The 26,615-nt window shown below is 52.4% G+C and overlaps 1 protein-coding gene across 3 annotated transcripts; it reads right to left on the bottom strand.

Moving 5' to 3' along the window:
- Window positions 1-1,727: 1,727 nt before the first annotated feature.
- LOC135286338 (uncharacterized) lies at window positions 1,728-11,254 on the bottom strand. Of its 3 annotated transcripts, none has more exons than XM_064399470.1 (6): window positions 11,110-11,254; window positions 9,919-10,245; window positions 8,507-9,526; window positions 7,065-8,069; window positions 5,585-6,589; window positions 1,728-5,335 (listed from the first exon to the last, which is right to left on the bottom strand). In XM_064399470.1, the coding sequence occupies exons 1-6, from the start codon at window positions 11,122-11,124 to the stop codon at window positions 4,463-4,465; spliced, it is 4,245 nt and encodes a 1,414-aa protein (XP_064255540.1). In that variant the 5' UTR covers window positions 11,125-11,254; the 3' UTR covers window positions 1,728-4,462. The 3 variants fall into 3 exon arrangements, with proteins under 3 accessions (XP_064255540.1, XP_064255539.1, XP_064255538.1); XM_064399469.1 differs by having other exon boundaries at window positions 9,949-10,920; XM_064399468.1 differs by having other exon boundaries at window positions 9,919-10,920.
- Window positions 11,255-26,615: the final 15,361 nt, after the last annotated feature.

The raw sequence follows: 26,615 nt of genomic DNA on the forward strand, positions 1-26,615 counted from the left end.
CAAAGGAGTCGGAATTCCTCAGCTCTGGTTTCTAGGTTGTTTATTTTTCCTTATCTATAACATTCTTTCTCTGACCTGTTGAGTGGCACACTGACCACCCTCAGGACGGTGTTATCTTTTTAAACTAAAAACTACATGTACTTTATTTACAATAATTTTTCAATACCTATCACCTATGTCAAAGAGTCTGCCTCTAAACCAATCTAAAACTGCCACCATCACAGCAGAAGATGGAGGACAAGAAGGAGGAGAAAGAACAAGCCCAGATTCCTCTATCTTGCCTCTTGAACCCCCATTCTAAAAACCCCAAAATTCTGCATTTTCTACCTGTGACAAGTTCATATCATTCTATCCATACTCTTGTGGCTTGTACATCTTCATGCAAAGTTGGTAGCTTTTTCCATGGGCTAAACTCAAAGGCACAGGTGTTTTTGACTCCGTGCCAAGGTCTCTGATCCCCCTGCCAGGGTCTCGAGTCCTCCAGGGCAGCCAGAGGAATGTCCTGGGTTCCGACAAATCATAACTCATAGAATGGTATCAGCCCATTGGGAGATGCTCCGCCCAGGGGGAGGAGCTCGGCATCCCCACCTGGATATAATCTGGGCTTTGGGACAGGACAGGCAGCCCTTACCCACTGGTTTTCAGAGGACAAGAGCTACCAGATCTTTTCTAGGGGATCACCACTTCAACAAGACCATTTCATCTGGACTGCTACCACCGCCCTAACTAGCAGCGTGTCAGGTTGTATTCTGACTCTGTCAGTGGTTTCATTTTGTACTATTACATATATTTTGGGGTTTTTTCCCTTTTCCTAATAAATTGTGTTTCTGCCTTGGAGTTTCTCACTGGTTTTGCTTTTAAACCAAAACAATTTGCCACTGGCGATGGTTGTTTGGCTTGATTGACCAATTGGATCCACGTGTGTGTTGTGACTGTCTGGCAAGGGCAATGGGTTTTTCTTAGTAGTAAAGTATGGTATAACAAAGCGATTGATCAGCCTGCTGCAATCATGGAGTCGATGCTCATTATTTCCCACTGGGGACCACTGCTATGATAAGGACTGATGATTTTTCTTTCATCACTGGACAGTCCTGTTTCCAATGTCCCCATTTCTTACAGGATGCACTCTGGTCCTTCTCCACAGGGGAAGCTTTCTTGGGTGACTTTTCCTGAGCTGCCTTCCTCCTAGGTTGGGATTAACTCTTTCAGTGGAGCCCCTTCTCAAAATACCTTTCAGGCAAGATCCAGGAGTTTATCTCTCTCTTGAACTCCCTTCATCTTTGCTTTTTATATCATTTGAAACCTGATCCACACAGAACAAAACCAGCTGTGCTTTACCATCAGCTGATTCAGGATCTAGATCAGTATATTTGATGGCAGTTTGTCCTCAATTGTTTAAAAAAATCAGTGGGAGATTCATCATAATTTGGCCCTGTTTGGTAAAGCTTTGACCAATTTACAGCTTTAGAGACCCCATGTTTTAACCCACACATCATGAGGCTTTGATATCATTTTAATTTTGCCATCTGTTGGGTGTATTTGCATCCCACCCAGGGTTTCCAAGGGGATATACCTCAGTGAAGCAGCTCCCTGGCTGTGCTCCCCTCAAGGAATGTGGGGGTGGCTTTATTGACCACTCGTCTCTCACTGGGGTCAGGTAATGTGTCTGACACAGAGTTCAGATCAGCCCGCTCTGATTTATATAGAGAATATTAGTTAATAAAATATTCAATTAATTAATTTATTTAGAGGCTGTACGGTACACACATGAACTGATAGATTATATTGCACAAACCAGCAGCTACAAGGAATCACTGACAATCAGTATCAGTATCAAACACCATATCAAATTGCTGTTGAATAATAACAATGTGCAAAAGGCAATACAAAAGTGCAAAAGGCAATACAAAAGTGCAAAAGCCAATGCAGTACTGCAGAAGGCAATTTTTATATTGTCGTTTATGTCCCGGCTCTGCTACAGGCACAGTGGAAAGCGGGAAGCTGCTGAGGGGACTCAGTCACCCCTGTCCCTGAGTGTTCCTGAGTGTCCCTGAGTGTCCCTAGACTGTCCCTGGTGAGGTCACCCCAGAAGTTCCCATCAAGATTTGCAACAGTATCAATGAAAATTCACAGAAAATTCCCCCAATTTGTCTCAAATATTGCACGGGGAGGGGACAGGTGAGAGCAGCAACGTCTCCTATGATGTCACTGCCTCCATGATGTCACAGCAGTGACACCACCATCCCTGCAGCAGTTTTAGGATGTCCTCAATGGTTTTTTGGCATTCTTGGTCTCCACACGGATACTGGAGCTGTTGGCATCAAAACTGAAGATGTTGTTGATGTCATCTTGTGTCCCCAGAAGGTGATCCTTGGCCAAGCAGGCGTTGGCCACACACAGCACTCAGCCATGGCCACCTTGGCTGGCAAGGCCTTGGGGACATTGGGAGACTCCTCCTCTGTCCCCTCCGTGGTGTCTACGATGTCCCTGAGCAGGCACTGCAGCTCCTGGGGGAAGGCGGTGGCTTTGTCACACGCAGCCACCAAGCACTCCAGCAGCCCCAGGGCCACCTTCACCTCGTGGTGGCCACCATCCCCTGGCTCTTGGCCACCACGGCCTCTCCCATGGCCACAGTGGCCACCAGCACCTCGTTGGTGGCCTCCACCACCTGGGCCTTGAGCGCAGCCCCTCCTCCCTGTCAAGGGCCAGTGGCAGCTCCTGTTCCGTGGCCACCGTGTTTTCCTGAGCTGTCCCCAAGCAGGCGGCCGTGTCCTGCCAGTTCCTGGCCTGGGCGGTGGCTGCAGCAGTGGCCTCAGCAGTGGCCACCTCCCTGCAGGTGGCATGGAGCTTGGTGGCCTCCCTGGCCAGCCGGGCCCATCTGTCCATGAGCCTGGACACCGACTCCTGCCAGGCACTGGCCACGGCTCTGACATCAGCCCAGGTTGTCCCAGGGTGGCCCCAAGGGTGACTAAGGCCCAGCCTAGGGAGGGGACACCACGGTGGAGGTGACACTGCCGTGGTTCAGGGTCCTACGGAGCCTCCCGGTGAATCTCCTCAGGTACCTTCATGCAGGGAGTATGGGGACTTGTGCAGGCACTTGCCCCTGTATGGCCCAGTCACGGTGGCCACCACCTCGCCCACGATGGCCACCACATCCATCATCACCTCCAGCTGCAGAGGGGACAGCTGGGAAGGGGACAGGGGAGGTGTCAGGGACCTGGTGACACTTGTGACCTCCCAGGGTCCCCCTTGTGCCCTCCCTGGAGGGCTCTGCTGTCCCCTCTGTCCCTTTGAGAGCCCCTGTCCACTACCCCTGTGTCCCCTCTGCCACTCCTCGTGTCCCCTCTGAGGGGACACAGGGACAGCATGCAGGTGGCACCAGTGACACGGCAGTACCATCAGCCCAGTGGCACCAGTTCTGTCCCAGGCTGGTGGCACTCGAGGGGCTCTTGGTGACACAAGGAGCTGGTGGCACTCGAAGAACTGGTGACAACTGAGGCGGTCTTGGTGACACGAAGAGCTGGTGGCACTCGAGGAGCTGGTGGCACTCAGGGAGGTGGTGACACTTGAGGGACTCTTGGTGACATGAGGAGCTGGTGGCACTCAAGGAACAGGTGGCACTTGAGGGAGCTGGTGGCACTTGAGGAGCTCTTGGTGAAACAAGGAGCTGGTGGCACTTGAGGAACTGGTGACATTTGAGGGGCTCTTGGTGACATGAGGAGCTGATGGCACTTGAGGAGTTCTTGGTGACATGAGGAGCTGGTGGCACTTGAGGAACTGGTGACATTTGAGGGGGTCTTGGTGACATGAGGAGCTGATGGCACTTGAGGAACTCTTGGTGAAACGAGGAGCTGGTGGCACTTGAGGAACTGGTGACATTTGAGGGGCTCTTGGTGACATGAGGAGCTGATGGCACTTGAGGGGCTCTTGGTGACATGAGGAGCTGTTGGCACTTGAAGAACTGGTGGCACTTGGGGAGCTGGTGGCACTTGAGGAACTGGTGGCACTTGACGGGCACTTGGTGACATGATGGGCTGGTGGGACTGAAGTGTCCAACACTTTCTCCAGTGACATCACTGCCCTAATGATTTCACACCGGTGACATCACTGTCCCCACAGCATGTCACTGTGATATTTTATGAAAAATCCCTTTGCCAGGATTTTCTCTCCTGGCAAGCTTCAGCTTCTCCATGTTGTGCTGCTTTGGAATGTGGTTTGGACAATTGTTTATCCAAACATGTGAATTGTTTTTAATTAATGGCCAATCACAACCAGCTGTGTCGGACTCTCTGCTCTGTCACAGGTTTTTACTATTCATTCTTTTCTACCTTTCTGATGTATCCTTTCAATATTTCTTTAGTATAGTTTTAGCATAGCATATTTAATATAATATAGTATCATAAAACAATAAATCAGCCTGAAAAATTGAGTCAGATTCTCATCCCTTCTCTCGTCCTGGGACCTACAAACACCACCACAACAGCAGCCTCGGGATGTCCTCGATGGCTTTTTGGCACCGCTCGTCCACTGTGCGGCTGCCGGGGCCACCGGGGCCGCCATGGTCACCATAGGGGCTCAAGAGGATGTTGTCGATGACCCCAAGTGTCCCCAGCAGGTGATCCTTGGCCAGGCGGGTGCTGGCCACCCACAGCCACTCAAACTCGGCCACCTTGGCCACCAAGGCCTGGAGGACATCAGGGGACACCTCATTTGTCCCCTTCAGGATGGCCTTGATGTCCTTGAGCCGGCACTCCATGTTCCAGTTGAACAAGGTGGCTTTGTCACACATGGCCACCAAACGCTGCAGTGGCCCCAGGGCCACCTCGGCCCAATGTCCCCTCCTGGTGGCCGCCACAGCCTCTCCCATGGCCTCGTTGGTGGCTGCCACCACCTGGGCATCGTGTGTGGCCATTTCCTGGGCCACCTCCTCCTTGTCCCGGGCCACCATCAGCTGCTGGTCTGTGACCACCTTCCTGCAGGTGTCACGGAGCTTGGTGGCTTCCCTGGCCAGCTGGTCCCAGCAGTCCACGAGCCTGGCCACCAACTCCCGCCAGGCGCTGGCCACGGCTCTCACATTGGCCTGGGTGGTCCCAGAGGCTGTCCTGAGGGCGGCCAGGGCCCGGCCCAGGGAGGGGATACCAGAGTTGCCCAGAGAGGTGACATCACCGTGGTCCAGGATCTTACAGAGGCTCCGGGTGAAGTTCTTCAGGTCCTCATGCAGGGTGTCTGGGGACTCGTGCAGGAACTTGCCCCTGTGTGGCCCGGTCACAGTGGCCACCACCTCGCCCAGGGTGGCCACCACGGCCACCAGCGCATGCAGATGCGGAGGGGACACCTGGGGAGGGGACAGAGAAGGTGTCAGGGACCTGGTGGCGCTTGTAGCTTCCTGCAGTGGCCATTGTGCCATCAAGGGATCACCTTTGCCACTCAGTCCCTTTGTCAGCATTTTGTCTCCACTGCCACCCCTCACAAGCCCCCCTGTCCCTTCCCCTCCTTGTGTCCCCCCATCTTCCATTGCTCCCCCCCTCACAGTGGCCCCCCCCATACCAGTGTCCCTTCTGTTCCCCTCTGCCCCCCGTCCCACCTCTCGTGGCTCCATGCTGACTGGGGACACCTCGGGGATGCTCTGGGGACACTCCGGGGGTCGAAGGAGCCTTGGGATGTCCTCGGTGGCTCTTCGGCACCGCTCGGCCACTCCACAGCCACTGGGGCTGGCGGGAGCACCAGTGAAATAGAACTCCATGATGCTGTCAACTGTCCCCAGCAGGTGATTTTTGGCCAGGTGGGCGTTGGCCTCCAACAGCCGCTCGGCCACGGCCACTTTGGGCACCAAGTCTTCAGGGACATTGGGGGATGCCACATTTATCCCCTCCAGGGCAGCCTTGATGTCCCTGAGCAGGTGCTGCAGCTCCCGGGGGAAGGCGGTGGCTTCGTCACACGCGGCCACCAAGCGCTCCAGCAGCCCCAGGGCCGCCTCCAGACGCTGCGTCACCGTGGTGGCCCTGGTTGCCTCGCTGGCAGCCACCCTGGTCTCTCTCCTCACCCGGGTTTCATGCCCAGCCACCACCTCGGGCCCCTCCTCCCTGCCCAGGGCCTGACCCACCTCCGCCATGTTTTCCTGAGCTGTCCCATCATGGGCAGCCTCGTCCTGCAGCTCCCTGGCCTGGGAGGTAGCCTCCCTTTGGGCCACCTCATTGACCACCCTCCTGCAGGTGTTGCGGAGCTTGGTGGCTGCCCTGGCCCGCTGGGCCCAGCCGTTAACAAGCCCAGACACCGACCTGTGCCAGTTCCAGGCTGCCAAGCTTACATGGACCTGGGTTGTCCATGGGATGTTCTTCCACGCAGCCAGGGCTTGGATTATGCTGGTAGGAGGATCATCATCATCAAAGATGACATTGCGATGCCACCAGGTGTCATCAATGCGGTACAGGGTGTCCCGGAACTCCTTGGTGAATTCCTCCAGGTCCCAGTACAGGCATGTTGGGGACATGAGCAGCCGCATCATCTCATCCACCCTGGGCAGGGTGGCCAGCAGCTCACCCAGGATGGCCACCACAGTAACCTGTGGCTGCAGCAAGGCCGGGGACAGCTGGGGAGAGGACAGGGAGTGCCAGGGACCTGGTGGCACTTACAGCCTCCTGGGGTGGCCCCATGCTCCCAAGGGGTTCCCTTTGCCCCCTCAGTCCTTTTGCCACACTTTTGTTCCCTCTGCCATCCCCTGCCCTCCTCACATAGCTCCTTCTGCCCCCTGCCCCTCTGCTGTCTCCTCTGCTACCCCCTGCCCCTCTGCTGTCCCCTCTGCCACCCACTACCACCACACTCGTAGCCTCTGCCACAGCTGCTGTCCCCTCTGCCACCCCCCGTGTCCCCCGTCCCCCACTGCCCCAGCCTCCCGTGTCCCCTTTCCCTCTTTGTCACCCCCCCCGCCAATCCCTCCTCCCCTTTTGTGACCCCGTCCTCTTCCACCACTCACCATTTCCCCTCCATCCCTCATTGCCCCCTTAACCCCCCACCTTGTCCCCTCCCCCACGACGTGTCCCCTCTGTCCCCCTCTCCCATCGCACCTCTTGGAGCTCCATGCTCACTGAGGACAGCTTGGGGACACTCTGGGGACGCTCCGGGGCTTGAAGGAGCCTTGGGATGTCCTCAGTGGCTCTTCGGCACCGCTCGGCCACCCTGTGGCAGCGGGGGCTGTCGGGACCACAGCGGAAATAGCAGTCAATTATGTCCTCAAGTGTTCCTCCCAGATGATCCTTGGCCAGCCGGACGTTGGCGTCCCACAGCCACTCAGTCACAGCCACCTTGGCCACCAAGTCCTCAGGGACATTTGGGGATACCTCATTTGTCCCCTTCACGGCAGCCACGATGTCCCCAACCCTGCGCTGCAGCTCCCGGGGGAAGGCGGTGGCTTTGTGACACGCGGCCACCAAGTCCTCCAGCAGCCGCAGGGCCTCCTCCACCCTCTGTCTCATCTTGGTGTCCCTTGCTGCCCAGCTGGCAGCCATCCTGGCCTCTTCTCTCACCCAGGCTTCATGCCTGGCCACCACTGCGGCCCCCTCCTCCCCACCTGGGCCCTGACCCAGCTCCATCATGTTTTCCTGAGCTGTCCCATCACGGGCAGCCTTGTCCTGCAGCTCCCTGGCCCGGGCGGTGCTGGTGGCCTCCCTGTCAGCTGCCTCTTTGACCACCTCCCTGCAGGCATTGTGGAGCTCGGTGGCTGCCCTGACCAGCTCGGCCCAGCTGTTCACAAGCACAGCCACCGACCCCTGCCACTCGCTGGCCACCAGTGTCACATGGTTCTGGGGGGTCCATGGGCTGCTCTCACAGGTGGCCAAGGCCCGCCTCAGGGGGGTCGGAGGGTCATCATCGTTGGAGGTGACATTGCGGTGCCACCAGATGTCATCAGTGCAGTACAGAGTGTCCCGGAGATCCCTGATAAATTCCTCCAGGTCCCAGTACAGGCACCTTAGGAACAGCAGCATCATCTCGTCCAGACTGGGCAGGGTGGCCAGCAGCTTGCCCAGGGTGGCCACCACGGTGACCTGTGGCTGCAGCAGGGCTGGGGACAGCTGGGGAGGGGACAGGGGAGGTGTCAGGGACCTGGTGGCACTTGTGGCAACCTGAGGTGGACCCCTGCCCCTGAAGGATCCCCTTTGTCCCCTCTGTCCCTTTGTCAACCTCTTGTTCACTCTGCCCCAACCCCCGTAGCTCCTCCTGCCCTCCTGCTCCCCCCTACCACCACACTCATAGCCCCTGCCACTCCCTGCTATCCCCTTTGTCATCGCCCTACAGCCCTCATGTCCCCCACCACCGTGTGTCCCCCCATCACCCACTGCCCCCTGCCCACCATGTCCCCGCCCCCTCTGTCACCTCCCCCCTTCCTGCCGCTTCCCTGTCCCCTTCAAGATTCCCTGACCCCTCCTACCACCCCCCCATGTCCCCCTCATACCCCATTGCCTCCTCCCCATCAAATGTCCCACTCTGTCCCCCCCTCCCCCCGTCGCACCTCTTGAAACTCCATGTTCACTGGTGAATCCTTGGAGACACCTTGAGGGCACTCCAGGGGTCGAAGGAGCCTTGAAATGCCCTCGGTGGCTCTTTGGCACCGCTCAGCCACCCCACAGGCGGTGTTGGGACCACAACTGAAATACAGGTTGACGGTGTCATCAAGTGTCCCCTCCAGATGATCCTTAGCCAGGCGGGCGTTGGCCTCCCACAGCCGTTCAGCCACGGCCACCTTGGCAACCAAGGCCTCAGAGACATTGGGGGATGCCTCACTTGTTCCCTTCAGGGCGGCCTCAATGTCCCCAACCATGCGCTGCAACTCCTGGGGGAGGGTGGTGGCTTCGTCACACGCGTCCACCAAGCGCTCCAGCAGCCTCAGGGCCACCTCCACCCGCTGTCTCACCATGGTGGCCCTGGTTACCTCGCTGGCAGCCACCCTGGCCTTTCTCCTCACCTGGGCTTCGTGCCCAGCCACCACCTCGGCCCCCTCCTCCCCACCCAGGGCCTGACCCAGCTCCACCATGTTTTCCTGAGCTGTCCCATCACAGGCAGCCTCCTCCTGCAGCTCCCTCTCCCACATGGTGGCATGGTCCAGCATTGCGGCCGCCTCAGTGGCCATTTCCCTGCCGGTGTTGTGGAGCTTGGCAGCCCTCCTGGCCAGTGCGGCCCAACTGTCCACAAGCATGTCCACTGACACCGACCACTGGATGGCCGCCATTGTCACATGGTCCCATGTGGTCCATGGGGTGCTCTCCCAGGAAGCCAGGGCCTGGCTCAGGGAGATTAGATGGTCATCGTCATCGGAGGTGACAAGTTCATCATCATCAGAGGTGACTTTGTAGCGCCACCAGATGTCATCAACCCAGTACAGGGTGGGGAGGTACTCGTTGAAGTCCGCTAGGTCCCAGTACAGGTCAACTGCGGATAACATCATCATCTCGTTCTTCCTGGGCAGGGTGGCCAGCAGCTCACCCAGGATGGCCACCACGGTGACCTGTGGCTGCAGCAGGGCTGGGGACAGCTGGGGAGGGGACAATGAAGGTGTCATTGGCATAGTGGCATTTATGGCCTCCTGGGGTGGCCCCCTGCTTTCAAGGGATCCCCTTTGTCAGCCTCTTGTTCCCTCTGCCATCCCCTGCCCCTCCCCTCGTAGCTCCTCCCCCCACCGCAGTCACCTCTGCCACGCCCTGCCACACTCATACTCTGCCACCCTCTGTTGTCCCGTGTCCCCTCCCACACCATGTCATCCCCAGCCCCCACTGCACCCTCCCCGCCTTTTCCCTCCACTGCTCTGTGACCCCCCCCCTTCCTGCCACACTCTCCTGTCCCCTTTGCAGCCCCATGTCCCATCCATCCCTCATTGTCCCCACCCGCCCCAGTGTCCCCTCTGTCCCCCTCTCCCCACTGTCACACCTCTTGGGGCTCCATGCTCACTGGGGACACCTCGGGGATGCTCTGGGGATGCTCCTGGGCTCGAAGGAGCCTTGGGATGACCTCGATGGCTCTTTGGCACCGCTCGGCCACTCCACAGCCACTGGGGCTGGCAGGACCACCAGTGAAATAGAACTTGATGATGTCATCAACTGCTCCCAGCAGGTGATCCTTGGCCAGGAGGGCGTTGGCCTCCCACAGCCGCTCGGCCTTGGCCACCTTGGCCATCAAGTCTTCAGGGACATTGGGGGATGCCTCATTTGTCCCCTCCAGGGCAGCCTCAGTGTTCCTGAGCAGGCGCTGCAGCGCCTGGGGGAAAGCAGTGGCTTCGTGACACGCGGCCACCAAGCGCTGCAGCAGCCCCAGGGCCGCCTCCGCCCACTGTCTCACCGTGGTGGCCCTTGTTGCCTTGTTGGTAGCCACCCGGGCATCTCTCCTCACCCGGGCTTCATGCCCAGCCACCACCTCGGCCCCCTCCTCCCTGCCCAGGGCCTGACCCAGCTCCGCCATGTTTGCCTGAGCTGTCCCATCATGGGCAGCCTTGTCCTGCAGCCGCCTGGCCCAGGCAGTGGCCATTCTATATCCTGCCTCAGTGGCCACCTCCCTGCAGGTGTTGCGGAGCTTGGTGGCCGCCCCGGCCTGCTGGGCCCAGCTGTCCACAAGAGCATCCACCAACTCGTGCCAGTGCCAGGCCTCCACTGTCACGTGGAACCAGGTGGTCCATGGGGTGCTCTCGTAGGCAGCCAGGGCGCGGCTCAGGGAGGTCGGAGGGTCATCATCATCATAGGTGACATTGCGATGCCACCAGGTGCCATTAATGCGGTACAGCGTGGCCCGGAGATCCTTGCAAAATTTCTTCAGGTCCGAGTACAGGCGCAATGGGGACACGAGCATCTTCATCTCGTCCAGCCTGGGCAGGGTGGCCAGCAGCTCGCCCAGGGTGGCCACCACAGTGACCGGCGGGTGCAGCATTGCCGGGGACAGCTGGGGAGGGGACAGGGGAGGTGTCAGGGACCTGATGGCCCCTGTGCCATCCCGGGGGCCCCTTTGTCCACCCACCCCGAGGGCTCTGCTGTCCCCTCTGTCCCTTTGTCACCCTCCTGACCCCTCTGCCACCCCACACTGTTGCCATCGTGTGCCCCATCCCCCACTGTCCCCTCCCTCCCATCGCACCTCTTGGGGCTCCATGCTCCCTGGGGACACCTTGGGGACACATTGAGGGCGCTCCGGTGGCGAAGGAGCCCCGGGACCAGCGCCGGTCCCGGCCCAGAACCGGCCCCGTGGGCGTCGCCAAGAAAATGGCGGCACCGCCTCTGGAGGGGCCGGAAAGGGGCGGGGCGATGTGGAGTCACCGCCCTCTCACACCGTACCGGTACCGCCCCTATCCCTGGAAAGCTCCAGGATTTGGGCGCTTTGGCTGGATCCTAGGGGATTTAGGCTCATCCCCAGGAGGTTTAGGCTCCACCCCGCCATTTCCAGCCGGATTAATTCCGCCGTTCCCGGCTGGATTTAGGAGGGAACGCGGAGCGCCGTGAGGAGCGGGCGGAACTGCCCTCAGCCAAGATGGCGGCAGAGCTGCCCTGCCGTGAAGCGCGGACCAATCAGAAGCCGCGCCTGGCAGAAGTACTGGCGGAAGATCCCCCTGCGGCGGCGTCGCCGACCGTTTCTGGTAGGGACGCGGTGCATTGTGGGCATTGTAGTCCCGGTGGGGCCCAGCGGTGGCGGAGCGGGGCCGGAGGGAGCGGGGCGGGAATTTGGGGGCGCCGAGGGAGCCCCGGGACCGCCCCGACAGCGCGGGATGGGCGACAGCGACCGCGGCCAGCACCGGGAGCGGGGGGCGGCATGGGGGGCGGTGGGGGTTTGAGGGGTGTGAGGGAAAACTGGGGGTCGTGAGGGGGTTTGGGGGGTCCTGAGCGAGAATGGGGGGTCCTGAGGGGGTTTGGGGGATTCTGAGGGGGTTTGGGGGGTCCTGAGGAGGTTTGGGAGGTTCTGAGGGAGAATGGGGGCTCTTGAGGGGATTTGGGGTGTCCTGAGGGGATTTGGGGGGTGTGAGGGAAAACTGGGGGTCGTGAGGGGGTTTGGGGAATTCTGAGGGGATGTGGAGGGTCCTGAGGGGGTTTGGGGTTCCTGAGGGAGAATTGGAGGTTCTGAGAGAGAACTGGGGAGATCTGAGTGGATCTGGGGGGGTCTTGAGTGGATTTGTGGGTCCTGAGGAGGTTTGGAGGGGTCATGAGGGGGTTTGGGGGCGCTGAGGGGATGTGAGGGGAGTTGGGGGGACCTGAGGGAGAATTGAGGGTCCTGAAGGGGTTTCGGGTGGATTTTGGGGGGTTCTGAGGGAGAATTGAGGGTCCTGAAGGGGTTTGGGGGGAATTCAGGGGGTCCTGAGGGAGAATTGGGGGTGTGAGAGGATTTGAGGGGGATTTTGGAGAGTCCTGAGGGTGTTTGGGGGGTCCTGAGGGGATTTTGAGGTTCCTGCAGAAATTTGGGGGGGATGTTGGAGGGTCGTGAGGGGATTTTGGGGGATCCCAACTGGGTTTTGTACATTTTGAAGAAATCTGGGGGAATTTTGGGGGGTCTTTGACTGGATTTGGGGGTTCATAACTGAATTTTGGGGGTTCTGGGCTGATTTTGGGGGTCTCTGACCAGAGTTATGGGGGATTTGGGGTAATTTTGGGGTCTCTGCCCTGATTTTGAGGATTCCTGATGAGATTTTGGGGACTTTTGGGGTAATTTTGGCTGCCCTGATGCGATTTTGGGGGTCCCTGACTGGATTTTTGGGTATTTTGGTGGAATTTTGGGGTGTTTTGGGGTAATTTGGGATTCCTGAGGGACTTTGGGCGTCCCTGATGGGATTTTGGGGTGATTTGGTGCAATATTTGTTGTGATTTGTGGTAATTTCAGGGTCTGTCAAGGTATATGGGTGTAATTTTGGGGTATTTTGGTGTATCTTGGTTTGAACAGACAGGTGTGTGCTGAGGAAGGCAGGAGACCCCTGAAATGGAAAATGTGAACCCTCTCCCTCTGAATTGTTATAAATTTGAAAATAAAAGGCTCTCAGGCAAATACATGAGAGCAGGAATAACAGTTCTTTATTTGGGAAGGAAAATAAAATAAAATAAAATAAAATAAAATAAAATAAAATAAAATAAAATAAAATAAAATAAAATAAAATAAAATGTAATATGGAAATAAGAATAAAAATGAAATAAAAATAAAACAAAGTAATAAATAATAAAAGGATAAAAATAAAAATAAGATAAAAATAAAATAAAGAATAAAAATTCAAGAAATAAAAAGACAGAAATAAAAATAAAAATTAGATTAAAATAAAATTTAAAATTTTAAATGAAAAAAATAAATAATCTAAAGATAGAAATAAAATATTAATAAGATAAAAAAAATTAAAAATATATAAATAAAACCGATATAAACCCAAAATATAAATAAGATAAAAATAAGAATAAAAATAGTAAAAAATAAAAAAATTTAAAAAGTATAAAAACAAAGTCAAAAAAACAAAATAAGAAGAAAGCTGCTGCTCTGGGAATGCAGTGGGAAAGACTCTCTGCTGTTCCAAATTTTTATCCGCCGTGCAGTGACACTCACTGGCCCAGGAGCAGGAGATAATTAATAATTAATGGCTCATTAACAGCAGATCTCTCCTGGAGGGAGGATTGGCTGTGGAAGGGATAAAGAAAACTGCGCGATGAGCAGGAGAGAACTGCCCCAGCAGAGAGAAACAGAACACACAGCCCATCCCAACCTGAGACACACCTGTGACACCTGAGTGACACTTGTGACACCTGTGACACCTGAGTGACACCTGAGTGACACCTGAGTGACACCTGGACAGCTAATGTCACACCTGAGTGACACCTGTGACACCTGTGAGACCTGAGTGACACCTGGGCAGGTAATGCCCCACCTGAGTGACACCTGAGTGACACCTGGGCAGGTAATGTCACACCTGAGTGACACCTGAGTGACACCTGTGACACCTGAGTGACACCTGGACAGGTAATGTCACACCTGAGTGACACCTGAGTGGCACCTGCCACACTTGGGCAGGTGCAGGGACAGCTTTGTGAGGCACAGGGGCACCTGTGGGGGGACAGGGACATGGGGCAGGGGACAGGTGAGCAGTGGCACCTGGGACACCTGAGTGACTCCCATCACACCTGGATGATGTCACACCTGGGCAGGAGGGGGGTGTGGGCAGGTGATGTCATGGCTAGGTGAGCTGGTGATGTCACACCTGGGTAGGGGTGATGTCATAACCAGGTGACATCACACCTGGATAACCAAGTCCCACCCACACCTGGGCACCTGGATCCCCCCTCACACCTGGATCCCTCACATCTGGATCCCCCCTCACACCTGGATCCCTCACACCTGGATCCCCCCCTCACACCTGGATCCCCCCCTCACACCTGAGTCCCTCACACCTGCATCCCTCACACCTGGATCCCTCACACACCTGGATCCCCTCACACCTGGATCCCTCACACCTGAGTCCCAGCCCGCCCAGATATTCGGGTTCCTGCACACCTGGATCAGCAGTTCCCAGCACACCTGGGCACCTGCACCCTGCCCGGACACACCTGGATCCCTCCCAGGACACCTGGATCCCCCCAAAAAGCACCTGAAACCCCCCAGAAACTCCTGGAACCGCCCAAAACCCACCTGGAACTGCCCAAAAACCACCTGGACTGACCTAAAAACCATCGGGGACCCCCCAAATCCACCTGGGACCCCCAAAAGCTCACCTGTCCCCTCCCCCGTGATGTCACAGGTGGCCATGCCCCTTCCCCCCCATGCTGGTTTCTATTTTTGGGTCGATTTGGGGCAGTTTTTGGTTTCCATTTTTGAAAATCCAACCGGGGGCGGGGCCAAGGCTCTTTAGAGGGCGGGGCTTTGGGAGGGGGCGGGGCCAGAAGGCAGAACTGGGACTTGGGAGAGGCGGGGCCTGAAGGGGTGGGGCAGCAGTGGGCGTGTCCAGCAGCAAGGGGTGAGGCTGGAAATGCAGGGCGTGGCCTAAAAGGGGTGTGGTCAACACCTGGGGGTTTGTCCTGCCCCCTCCTGCCCCCCAAATTCCCTGGAGAGAGAGAGTGAAATTGGGATAAAAAGGAGGCTGCAACCCCAAAAATTGGAGAGAGCTTAGGGGAATGCCCCGTGGCCTCTGCCTTTATTGGGATAAAGCAAAAGGATTCTTCTGGCTGCTTTCTGGACATAAACCTCTGGGGTTTGGCGATTGATTTCCCTGACAATAGCAGAAATAAACGCAATTTTAACATTTTCCATATAGAATCCATTTTAATATTTGTGAAAAGCCAACAAGATAATCTGTATTCATAAGAATTATACATATAGAATACATCTTAATATTTGTGAAAAGCCAACAACATAATCGGTATTTATAACACACCGAGAGGTAAAGACACACTCCTGACAGGACTCCTTGATAGAGGAGCTGTTATCTCAGGTGTGGCTGTTATCTCAGGTGTGGCTGTTATCTCAAAGTGTGGCTGTTATCTCAGGTGTGGCTGTTATCTCTGGTGTGGCTGTGTCCTAGGGTGACATTATGATGCTTGTGTCCCCACTCTTCTATTCTATTTATGCTGGAGATTATGTCCTGTACCTTCCAGACTGGTGAGACAGAGTGGAGATTTTCCAGAGCAGAAATCTGTTATGAATAGAAAGTTGTATTTTTTTTAAGTTTCAGACTTAAAAAACAAGTCAGACCGGTCAGACTTCTTTGGTTTCGCTGCCAAAGAAAAAGTTCTTAATTACCCGTTAATGGCCGGTGATTAACTATTGTTTCCCTGATGCTGGCCGTTTGCCAAGAAGACATCAGGACAGACTTTCCAAGGAGTGACACCAGAGCCAGCATGCAAATGAGAAATGCATTGCACCCTGGATTGTTACAGTTTTACAGTTTTCACAAGAAAAACCCCTAAAATCACGAGCCAACAAGTGACTTAAGTGACGTCTAAGGATGGGAGCATAGTCCCGTACCTGCTTGGACCTTTTTATTTCTCACCCTAACCTGAGGAGAAACTGATTAAAGAGACCCCCCGGGTTTCTAAACCAACAAATCAAGGACTCATCGACTCTCCCATGAGGACAGAGTCCCCAGTTCTGTCTGCAGACCAGCGGACAAAACTGCATCATCCTCCTGCTTCGTGCCACGCCTGGGGGAAACGGCGGTGTGGGTGCGACCCGTCGATTTCTCCCCACCTGAGCTGATTCTTCTTAATAAAGGCATTAGAAGGGAGAAAGATCTCCTGCCCATTTATTTCAAAATCCACTTTGATTTAGGTGAAATGTACATCTTTGACTTGCAAACACAGCTGTTTGGTCTGACTGCCTGTACTCAAAACAACCTATGCTCTAAGAAACGTGGACAGACGGAGAGGCTGCAGGAGACAGGGCAGCATGACCCAGCAGTTCTTTCTGTACCTTCTGATCAAAACCAGCTGCAAATGTAACTAACCAAAATCAGTAAAATGAATATTTATGAACCTGCTGTGAAATGCCACGCGTATGGATTAGTAAGGGAGATAAAACCAGATCTGGAGTTCCCAGAGATGCACGTGTCCATCTGAGGGGAACGATCCCCCCGTGCACCCAGCACTGTAACACACCCCGGCTTCACAGCTTCCACCAACGGTGTGCAGTTTGTCTGCTCTGCCAATCACAGTTATAACACTAAATAGTTATATAATACTGAATATTATCATTATAATAGATGTAGTTATATTATAGTTCTAATTACAGCTGTAACATGAAATAGTTATAGTTATAATAGTTACAGTTCTATTACAGTTCCAATACGAAATAATTCTATAATAGCAAATAGCTCTACTGAAAAATTCCCAACAAAACACAGGGTTAAAAAAAGGCAAGAAATTGGAACTTGGACCTGGTCTGGGTGTCCCTCAGAGCTTTAGATCTGTATCAAATGTCACTTCTGAGAGCTGGGATTCTTCTCCTCAAGCTTTAAATCACCTGGGGGCTTCAGCCAGGGCCCCTTGTGGGGGTGTGGAGTGTGCCAGGGGCTCCTGAGGCACCGTCCTTAGTGGCCACTCACTGGGCCATTGGCCTTTGAGATAAAAACCACACCTGAGATAACAGCCAAATCTGAGATAACAGCCACAACTGAGACAAAAACCACACCTGAGATAACAGCCACATCTGAGATAACAGCCACACCTGAGATAAAAACCACACCTGAGATAACAGCCACACCTGAGATAACAGATATATCTGAGATAACAGCCACACTTTGAGATAACAGCTCCTCTATCAAGGAGTCCTGTCAGGAGTGTGTCTTTACCTTTCAGTGTGTTATAAATACAGATTATCTTGTTGGCTTTTCACAAATATTAAGATGGATTCTATATGTACAATGTTAAAATTAATTTGCTTTTATTTCTGCTGTTGTCGGGAAAATCAAACCCCAGAGGTTGATGTCCAAAAATCAGCCAGAGGATCAGCCTTTTGCTTTATCCCAATAAAGGCAGAGGCCACGGGGCATTCCTCTGGGCTCTCTCCAATTTTGGGGTCACAGGCTCCTTTTTATTCCAATTTCCCTCTCTCTGTCCCCATTTCTGTGGTACTTGAGAAGCTCAGACTTTCTGGAACGCTGATGCTGAAGATTCCCCTGTAATGTAGAACCGTCCTTTTTAATTTATTCAACGTTTCATAAATTGGTATTTATTAATTAATAATTTAAGAAACATTTAATAAAACAAATTAATAATAATTTAATAAAATTAACTATTAATTATTTTTATAAGGGGCTGAAAAGCACAGGGTGGAACCAGGAGGAGAAATAAAATACATATAATAAAATTAAAATGAATACATAAAATACAGAGTGCAGTGCATAGGAAAGAATACAAGTGTCTGAGTTAAAAAGAGATAGAAAGTTTTACTGCATTTGAGGTTGGAACAGACAAAAAAAACCTGAATCTGGGTTGTAAACACCACGTTACAGCCATGGGACTGAAAAACTACGCAGGTTCATAAAAATGGACCAGGCAGCTTAATGCATATGCAAATTACTTTTATGCATATGCGCCAGGTATGGGAATGAAATAAACTTGGGAATTTTCAGGGGAATTGATGGAAAAAAGATAATTTGCCATTACAAACAAATTGTAGGTTGTCTGAGAAATTCACTTGGACATTGAAAGATGAAGAAACAATGGGGAAAACGCCTAAATTCCATAAGAATTAAAAATTTTAAAGGTACCATTATACATTAGAGGGGAATATTTTTTTTTTCAATTCTTATGGAATTATAGAGGTTTTCCCCATTGTTCCTTTCATCTTTCAATATCCAATTTCATTTATCAGCCAAACTACAGTTTGTTTGTAAAGGGAAATTATCTTTTTCCCTTCATCAATCAATGGAATCCTTCCCATTGTTCCTTTTATCTCTCAGTGCTGGTTTTATCTCTCACAGCTCCTTTGGAAAGACAAACCCGGCATTCCTCTCCCTGGGACACCTTCAAATGCTTTTGCATGCCTGACTCAGGTGTGAAATAATTCCCCAGGTGGGAGCAGTGGCACTGTTACAGATAAATACTGTAACACTGGATTTGGCAAATATTGAAATGCATTTTATACGTCTGGTGTTAAAGTTGAAATAAATGGGCAGGAGATCTTTCTCCTTTTTAATGCCTTTATTAAGAAGAATCAGCTCAGGTGGGAAGAAATCGACGGGTTGCGCCCTCGCCGCCGCTGCTCCCAGGCGTGGCACGAAGCAGGAGGATGATGCAGTTTTGTCCGCTGGTCTGCAGACAGAACTGGGGACTCTGCCCTCACGGGAGAGTCGTTGAGTCCTTAGTTTGTTGGTTTAGAAACCCGGGGGGTCTCTTTAATCAGTTTCCTTTCAAGTTAGAGTGAGAAATAAAAAGGTTTAAGCAGGTACGGGACAATGCTCCCATCCTTAGACGTCACTTTAAGTCACTTATGGCTCGTGATTTTAGGGGTTTTTCTTATAAAAACTGTAAAACTGTAACAATCCAGGGTGCACTGCGTTTCTCATTTGCATGTTGTCTCTGGTGTCACTGTTCATCTCTTTACCCTGGAGGGTTTCTCTTGGTATCTTCTTGGTATGCAGCCAGCATCAGGGAAACAATCAGTTAATCACCTGCCATTAACAGGTATTTGAAAAGCTTTCCTTCGGCAGTGAAACTAAAGGAAGCTGACTCGGTCTGGCTTGGTTTTTTTAACTCTGAAACTTAAAAAAAATACAACTTTCTATTCATAATAGTTCCCCCCTATTTTTCTTTGATCAAGCTTAAGCTTGCATCAACTTATAATTTTTGGTTTATTAACATAGAATTTCCTATATTTTTTGTATTGATCATACATTTCCTCAGCACTTGGGTGATCATAAGTATACTAAGCTTCATTACCTTTTTTGGTTTTTTCAGGTTAATTTCTTTAGAGATTCTTAGGTTATTCTGTACAGCAGATGTCACTATTTTTGTTAAACATGGAAATAAGAATAGACTAACAAGTGTACCCACAGTGAAGGTTATAGTTTTCCAACTTTTTTTGAAAATCTATAGATTATCCCACCAACTGGAATCAAGTGTAGGAGTCTTTTGATTTCGTAAATATGCTAGTTTTTTTATTTCGTTTAAAGTGTTTCTAATGACTGCCACAATTAATTTGATTTGATAAGCTACTGTTTTGGTTTGGTTGAGTTGGTCATTAATATGATTAAGAGCCAATGCGGTCTGATTAGATATTACTTCCAATTCTGATTGTAGTTTCAAAATTTTGTTTAACATATATTGTTCCTTCAGTTTTGTTTTTCTCAAATCCTCATATATAGGAACTCTTAAACTTGATCCAGATTCTTTGTGTATTATAAAGACAGTTTGTTTTATAATTCTAATGATGCCACCACTAGACCAGTCTCTTGGCAATTCAGTGGATGTTGTGGTACCATTGACCCAAAACAGGTGTTTAGGGGTTTCCTGAAAGAGATTAATTTTTGTCGTGCCCTCCCAATATTTAGAAATACTTTTTCTTTTTACCAGATTTACCAGGTTTGCTTCAGTAGCATCACGTTCAAAGCACCACCAGGTTTCTCCTACAGGCTGCTCTCCCAGGAGTGGCTGCCTAAAGGTGGCAGTGTTCCGGGTCATCCAATATATTTTCTTATTCTTTTGATAAAAGATCAATTGGGAGAGGTTAACACAATTGTTGTGGACTCTCAGCAAGGAGCTTACTTCTTTCTCATAGAAAGATTGGTAGTACTCATTGCACAGCTCTCCTGGGCTCTCCAGAGCACCACCAGCAATCAGAGCCAGCACTACTACCCTTCCCAAGAGTCCGGTATGGGTCATCTTGCACAGCCTGCCCACCCGGCCTTGCCTCTTGAGGATTTTACTGAGAAGAAGTCTCCAAGTTCTTTAGAGTCTCTTGCTCCTTTGGTTAAACCTCTCTTGATCTGTCCCTGCTACTTTGGTCCCTCCTAGGGGAGCACTCTGGAGAAGATTAACCTGGGGTCTTTGGTACCAAGTTGGGACGACTTAACCAGAATTACTTATTAACAATTTTTAACTTTTACAAATTTCTTAAAACACTTCAAGACATGTTATGATTCTAAACTTTTTTCTTACGCAGTTCATCAGTCTTTTTGAATGTCAATTTTAAGTCATTTGGTCCTTTTATAATAGTATACTCAGCTGAATTAACTCCTGATGCGGTTGAATCTTGTCCTGAGTTAGGGTGTGAGGGTGGTGTGGAATCTGGTCCAATACCAGAAGGAGACACTGACGAATCTTGTCCAATGCCCGGGGGTGAGAGTGGTGTGGAATCTGGTCCAATACCAGACACTGAAGAATTTTGTCCAATGCTTGGGGGTGGGACTGGTCCTTTAATTCTCGTAATGTGAGTCCAACCTTTTTTTCTGGTTCGCACGGCCGAATTAGCGATGAGGAGTACCTGAAAGGGGCCTTCAAATTTCTCCTTCCAGGTAGTCTCCTGTGCTATAGGGTGTTAACAAGAATGGCAATCCGAAAATCATTTTATAAGGTGAAATCCTTATATCAGACTGGGGTCTTGTTTTGATGCGCAAGAGCGCTAGGGGTAAACACTTTAGCCAATTCATTTTTGAGAATTTTGTTCATTTGTTCCACCCTCCCAGAACTCTGGGGGTGCCACAGAGTATGCAATCTCCACTTTATTCCTGAAGCTTCAATTATAATTTGCAATGTTTGGGCCACAAAATGTGGACCTCAGTCTGAGTCTAAGGTATTCACTATTTCATACTGGTTCACTTTTTGGCAAGTTAAACACTCTTTTATAATTGTTTTTGCTAGGTCATATCCGCTTATGCACAGGTTATTTCTTAGGAAATAATCACATAGTCCTTGGACTCCCCAGTAGGTTAGTTTCTGTAGTTCTGTTAGCACTATCCCAGCAAGTGCTTTGTTTAGCAACACCCGTCCGTCAGATATTAACCACTCCCCCATATCCCTTGATGTAACTTTAAATTTCACAAAATATGAGTTCTTTTTTTTCTTTTTCCCTACTCGGGTGTGGTTTCTGCTTAAAAAAAACCTTTTACCAGATCTTCTGGTCTTAAAGCTGCTTCCTTTGCTATCTTGATCAGCTAGCAAAGATTTCACAACTTTAGGCTAAACAGTCTGGGGGGGGTCCAGTTGCTCCACAGTAATAGCAGCAGCTTTCACTCAAAGGGACTCGAGGCCTCTCCATGCCTCCTGTTCCTGACAGTACTGCCGTATTCTTGCCTGCTCCTGGTGGTGTACTCCCCCACTCTTTTGTGGCCTTGTGCTGTAGGAAAGGGTTGTTTGCTCCCACACTTTCTCTGGCTATAGCAAGCATGATCTTGGCTTTGGCTATTGCTTTTTCTTCTTCTCTATTTTCTCGGGCCGTCAGATAGTTACTCAGCTGCTGACACATCCACTTGTCTTTCATCCCACACCATGGCCATCCTCCTTGCACCTCTAATTCTGGCCACACTTCTGAACAGTAATGTACCATCTTAACTTTATCTAATCCTTCTGTGCCTTCTATAAAGTCCCATTTCTCTAATAGTTCACCTAGGGGACTGTGGGGAGGTATATTCTTCAATCTTTGGCCACTTTTCTTACTACCACACCCTCCCATTATTTTCTGCCTCTAAACAAATCACAAAGATGTCTTTTTTCTCTAAAGGAAATATATCTTATTTAAGAAGTCTCGACCTCCTGCCAAAACTCCAATTTCACTGACCTTTTTCGTCAGGACTTTGTTAAGACCTTGGCCTTCTTGCCAAGACTCAACAAACAACCAAAATACAAAAAAACATCCTCGAGGTCTTGACCTCTGAGGTTTGCCTGACCTCCTTCGTCAGGACTTAGAGAGACCTTGGCCTTCCCTTGCCAAGGCTCAAACAGTCAAACCTCGAAACCCTGGCTTCTGAGGCGCCCTTTGTCTGGGCCAAACTGCCTGATACCCTAACTTCTTTCGTTAGGACCTGTATCAGGGCCTTTGGGGGTGCGTGCCACTCACACAGCTATTCCCTCCGCACGCCCGGAGGGGTGCGTGCCACTCACACAGCTATTTCCTCCGCACGCCCGGAGGGGGGTCCTGTGGGGTGCGTGCCACTCACACAGTATTTCCTACGCACGCCCGGAGGGGGGTCTTGTGGGGTGCGTGCCACTCACACACAGCTATTTCCTCCGCACGCCCGGAGGGGGGTCCTGTGGGGTGCATGCCACTCACACAGCTATTTCCTCCGCACGCCCGGAGGGGGGTCCTCTTTACCCCTTTGGAGGCGCCTCAATCACCAGTTCCACTCGCTTCCCCCTGTTCCCGGCCGGCCCCCTCGCGGGGGTGCGGAACCGCGGTACTGAGGGGTCCTCACTCGCTTCGAGGAGCCGAGCTGCCAGCCCTCGTCTCACGCACACACACTCGCTCGCCTCCCTCTCCCGCCGCCGGATATTCTCACCTATCTGACGCTGCTCCGTGTCACTGTCCCAAGCCGATCTTCTCTGGTCCTGATAGCCAGCTGTCCTGCAGGTCCAGGGTGGGCGGCCGTCCCAGTCCTGGTGTCTTCTTCAGGCGTGGCTATCCCGGACGAGCTCCCAAGCTGAAATAAATGGGCAGGAGATCTTTCTCCTTTTTAATGCCTTTATTAAGAAGAATCAGCTCAGGTGGGAAGAAATCGACGGGTTGCGCCCTCGCCGCCGCTGCTCCCAGGCGTGGCACGAAGCAGGAGGATGATGCAGTTTTGTCCGCTGGTCTGCAGACAGAACTGGGGACTCTGCCCTCACGGGAGAGTCGTTGAGTCCTTAGTTTGTTGGTTTAGAAACCCGGGGGGTCTCTTTAATCAGTTTCTTTTCAAGTTAGAGTGAGAAATAAAAAGGTTTAAGCAGGTACGGGACAATGCTCCCATCCTTAGACGTCACTTTAAGTCACTTATGGCTCGTGATTTTAGGGGTTTTTCTTATAAAAACTGTAAAACTGTAACAATCCAGGGTGCACTGCGTTTCTCATTTGCATGTTGTCTCTGGTGTCACTGTTCATCTCTTTACCCTGGAGGGTTTCTCTTGGTATCTTCTTGGTATGCAGCCAGCATCAGGGAAACAATCAGTTAATCACCTGCCATTAACAGGTATTTGAAAAGCTTTCCTTCGGCAGTGAAACTAAAGGAAGCTGACTCGGTCTGGCTTGGTTTTTTTAACTCTGAAACTTAAAAAAAATACAACTTTCTATTCATAACAAAGTGACTTTGTTATAAATGTTAGAGATACACATTATAACTGTGGCTTTTGGCAAATATTAAAATAGATTTTGTACGTCTGGTGTTAAAGTGAATTTGTTATAAATGTTAGAGATACACATTATAACATTGGCTTTTGGAAATATTAAAATGGATTTATATGTGTGGTGTTAAAGTGACTTTGTTATAAAGATATAATTTTTATTTCTGTTGTTTTATCTCCCAGCAGAGATAAGGTGATTTTGTGGTCAGCTTATCCTTTGCTCTAAGCCATAAAATCTCTTTCCATCTTGACATAACCTTTGATTTTTTCAGTTGTCCAGCAAGGCTGGCTCAGCAATTCTTAATTTAGACAATTTTCAGTTGTCCAGCAAGGCTGGCTCAGCAATTCTGTACCAAAACCTGCTTCCATTCCTATTCTGCTCTCAGCTTCCACGTTCAGAGATCTTCCTGCCCAGCAGAAATATCTGTGAGACTTTCCTGTCGAAATTTCATCCTTCCCAGCCCAAATCCCCCGAGTGAAAATCCCAAAAATAACCCCCAGAGTTCCCCCCCACCCCATCCCAAGCATCAATTAATCAATTAATCAATCAGCACCTCCATTAGAAGGAATTCCCCAGGTGATCAGGAGCAAACAGAAAATAAATCCTGACCCCCAAAACCCAGGGGTGGAACTGGGAGCACTGGGCTGGTGGCACTGGGGTGGTGACAGTGGGACAGAACTGGTGGCTCTGGGACAGAACTGGGAGCAGTGGGCTGGTGGCACTGGGGTGGTGACAGTGGGACAGAACTGGTGTCACTGGGCTGGAACTGGCGGCACTGCCGTGTCCCTGGTGCCACCTGTGCAGTGCCCCCGTGTCCCCGCAGTGTCCCTGGGCTCGGCCCGGGCCGCCCTGGGGGTGGCCGAGGACGGTCACCCGCTGCTGGCCCTGCCCGCGGTGGCCGTGTCCTGCCAGGGGGCCCGGCAGGGGGAGGGGACATCGCGGTGTCACCTGGCCACCAGCGGGCCACCAGCGGCACGTGGCTCTGCGGGGGGTGGGGCCTGTGGTTGTGACGTCACCTCGCCCCGCCCCTTCAGCGCGTGTTTTAACTGGGGCGGTGACACCGGCTGGGACAGAGGCACGGGACAGGGACTGGAGTCCCCGGAGTGTCCCCAGAGTGTCCCTGGAGTGTCCCCAGCGGCCATGGAGCCCCGCGAGGTGCGACAATCCCTGCACGGGGGGGGCGGGAGGGGACAGTGGGGACACGGGGGTGGCAGAGCGGACAGGGGAGACGGAGGGGACACGGCGGGAGGGAGCAGGGGGGGAACAGGGGGTGGCAAAGGGGATCAGGAGGGCATAGTGGGAAGAAGGGTGACAGAGGGGTGGGGGGGACAACGGGAGGGGGCGGGGGGGCAGAGGGAACGAGGGGGTGAGAAAGGGACAGAGGGGACAGCAGAGCCCTCCAGGGAGGGGCAAAGGGGACCCCGGGAGGGCACAGGGGCCACTGCAGGAGGCCACAAGTGCCACCAGGTCACTGACTCTTCTCCTGTCCCCTCCCCAGCTGTCCCACTCCCAGCTGCTGGAGCGGCAGGTCACCGTGGTGGCCACCCTGGGTGAGCTGGTGGCCACCACAGCCAGGCTGGACGGGGATGTGATGCTGGCCGTGTCCCCAGGGTTCCTGCACCTGGCCCTGGAGAGCTTCACCCATCAGCTCTCCTTCACCCTGGACCATGCTGGCCTCACCTGGTGGCACCGCGAGGATGAGCCGCCCATCTCCCTGGGCCGGGTCCTGGCTGCCTGCGAGAGCACCCCAGGGGTCACCTGGGACCATGTGACAATGATGGCCAGTGAGTGGCTGCGGTCAGTGGCCGTGCTCGAGCACAGCTGGTTCCAGCTGGCCAGGAAGGCCACCAAGCTCCACAACGCCTGCAGGGACGCGGCCACCGGCAGGAGCACTGCCATGGCCGTGAGGAGGGCCATGGGAGAGGCCATGGGAGAGCACACAGGAGAAGCCGTGGTGGCCCCCAGCCCGATGGCCACCACCATGAGGCAGGAGGAGGAGGTGGCCCTGGGGCTGCTGGAGCGCTTGGTGGCCGCGTGTGACGAAGCCACCGCGTTCCCCCGGGAGCTGCAGCGCAGGGTTGAGGACATTGAGGTCACCCTGAAGGGGACAAATGAGGTGTCCCACGATGTCCCTGAGGACTTGGTGGCCAAGGTGGCCGTGGCTGAACGGCTGTGGGAGGCCAGCGCCCACCTGGCCAAGGTTCACCTGCTGGGGACACTTGGGGACATTGACTCGCTCTTCTTCAGCTGTGACCCTGATGGCCACAGTGGGCACGCAGTTGCTGAGAGGTGCCAAAAAGCCATCGAGGACATCCCGAGGCTGCTTCAGGACAGTGATGTCACCACTGTGACATCATTGTGGCAGTGACATCACTGGGGACATTGCTGCTGTCACTTGTCACCTCTCCTCTCCCCATGTGGGGTTTGAGACAAATTTGGGGAATTTTCTGGGAATTTTCATTGAAATTGTCCCAAATCCTGATGGGAATTCTTGGGGTGACGTCACTGGGGACACTTGGGGACATTCTGAGGACATTCTGGGGACACTCATGGATGTGGTGGTGGGTCAGGGGGTGAATGAGCCCCCTCAGTGCCTTGCAGCAGAGACAGCTTTCTGCTGCGGCTGCAGCCACGTTATAAATGACAATATAATAATTAGCTTTTGTATTTCTCTATTGGCTTTTGCATTTCTGTATTGGCTTTTGCATGTTGTTATTGATCACAAGTATTTTGCTATGGTATTTGATAGTGGTATTTGATTACTGATAATTCCTTGTACCTGCTCATTAGTTCAATAAAATCTCAGTTTTCATGCACATGTCCAAGGCTGTGTGAGCTTTCCGCCAGGTTTTGGGAATCCTTTACAAATCCATTTCTCC

Source organism: Passer domesticus, chromosome 26 (genome assembly GCF_036417665.1).
Source record: "Passer domesticus isolate bPasDom1 chromosome 26, bPasDom1.hap1, whole genome shotgun sequence".
Lineage (NCBI taxonomy): Eukaryota > Metazoa > Chordata > Aves > Passeriformes > Passeridae > Passer > Passer domesticus.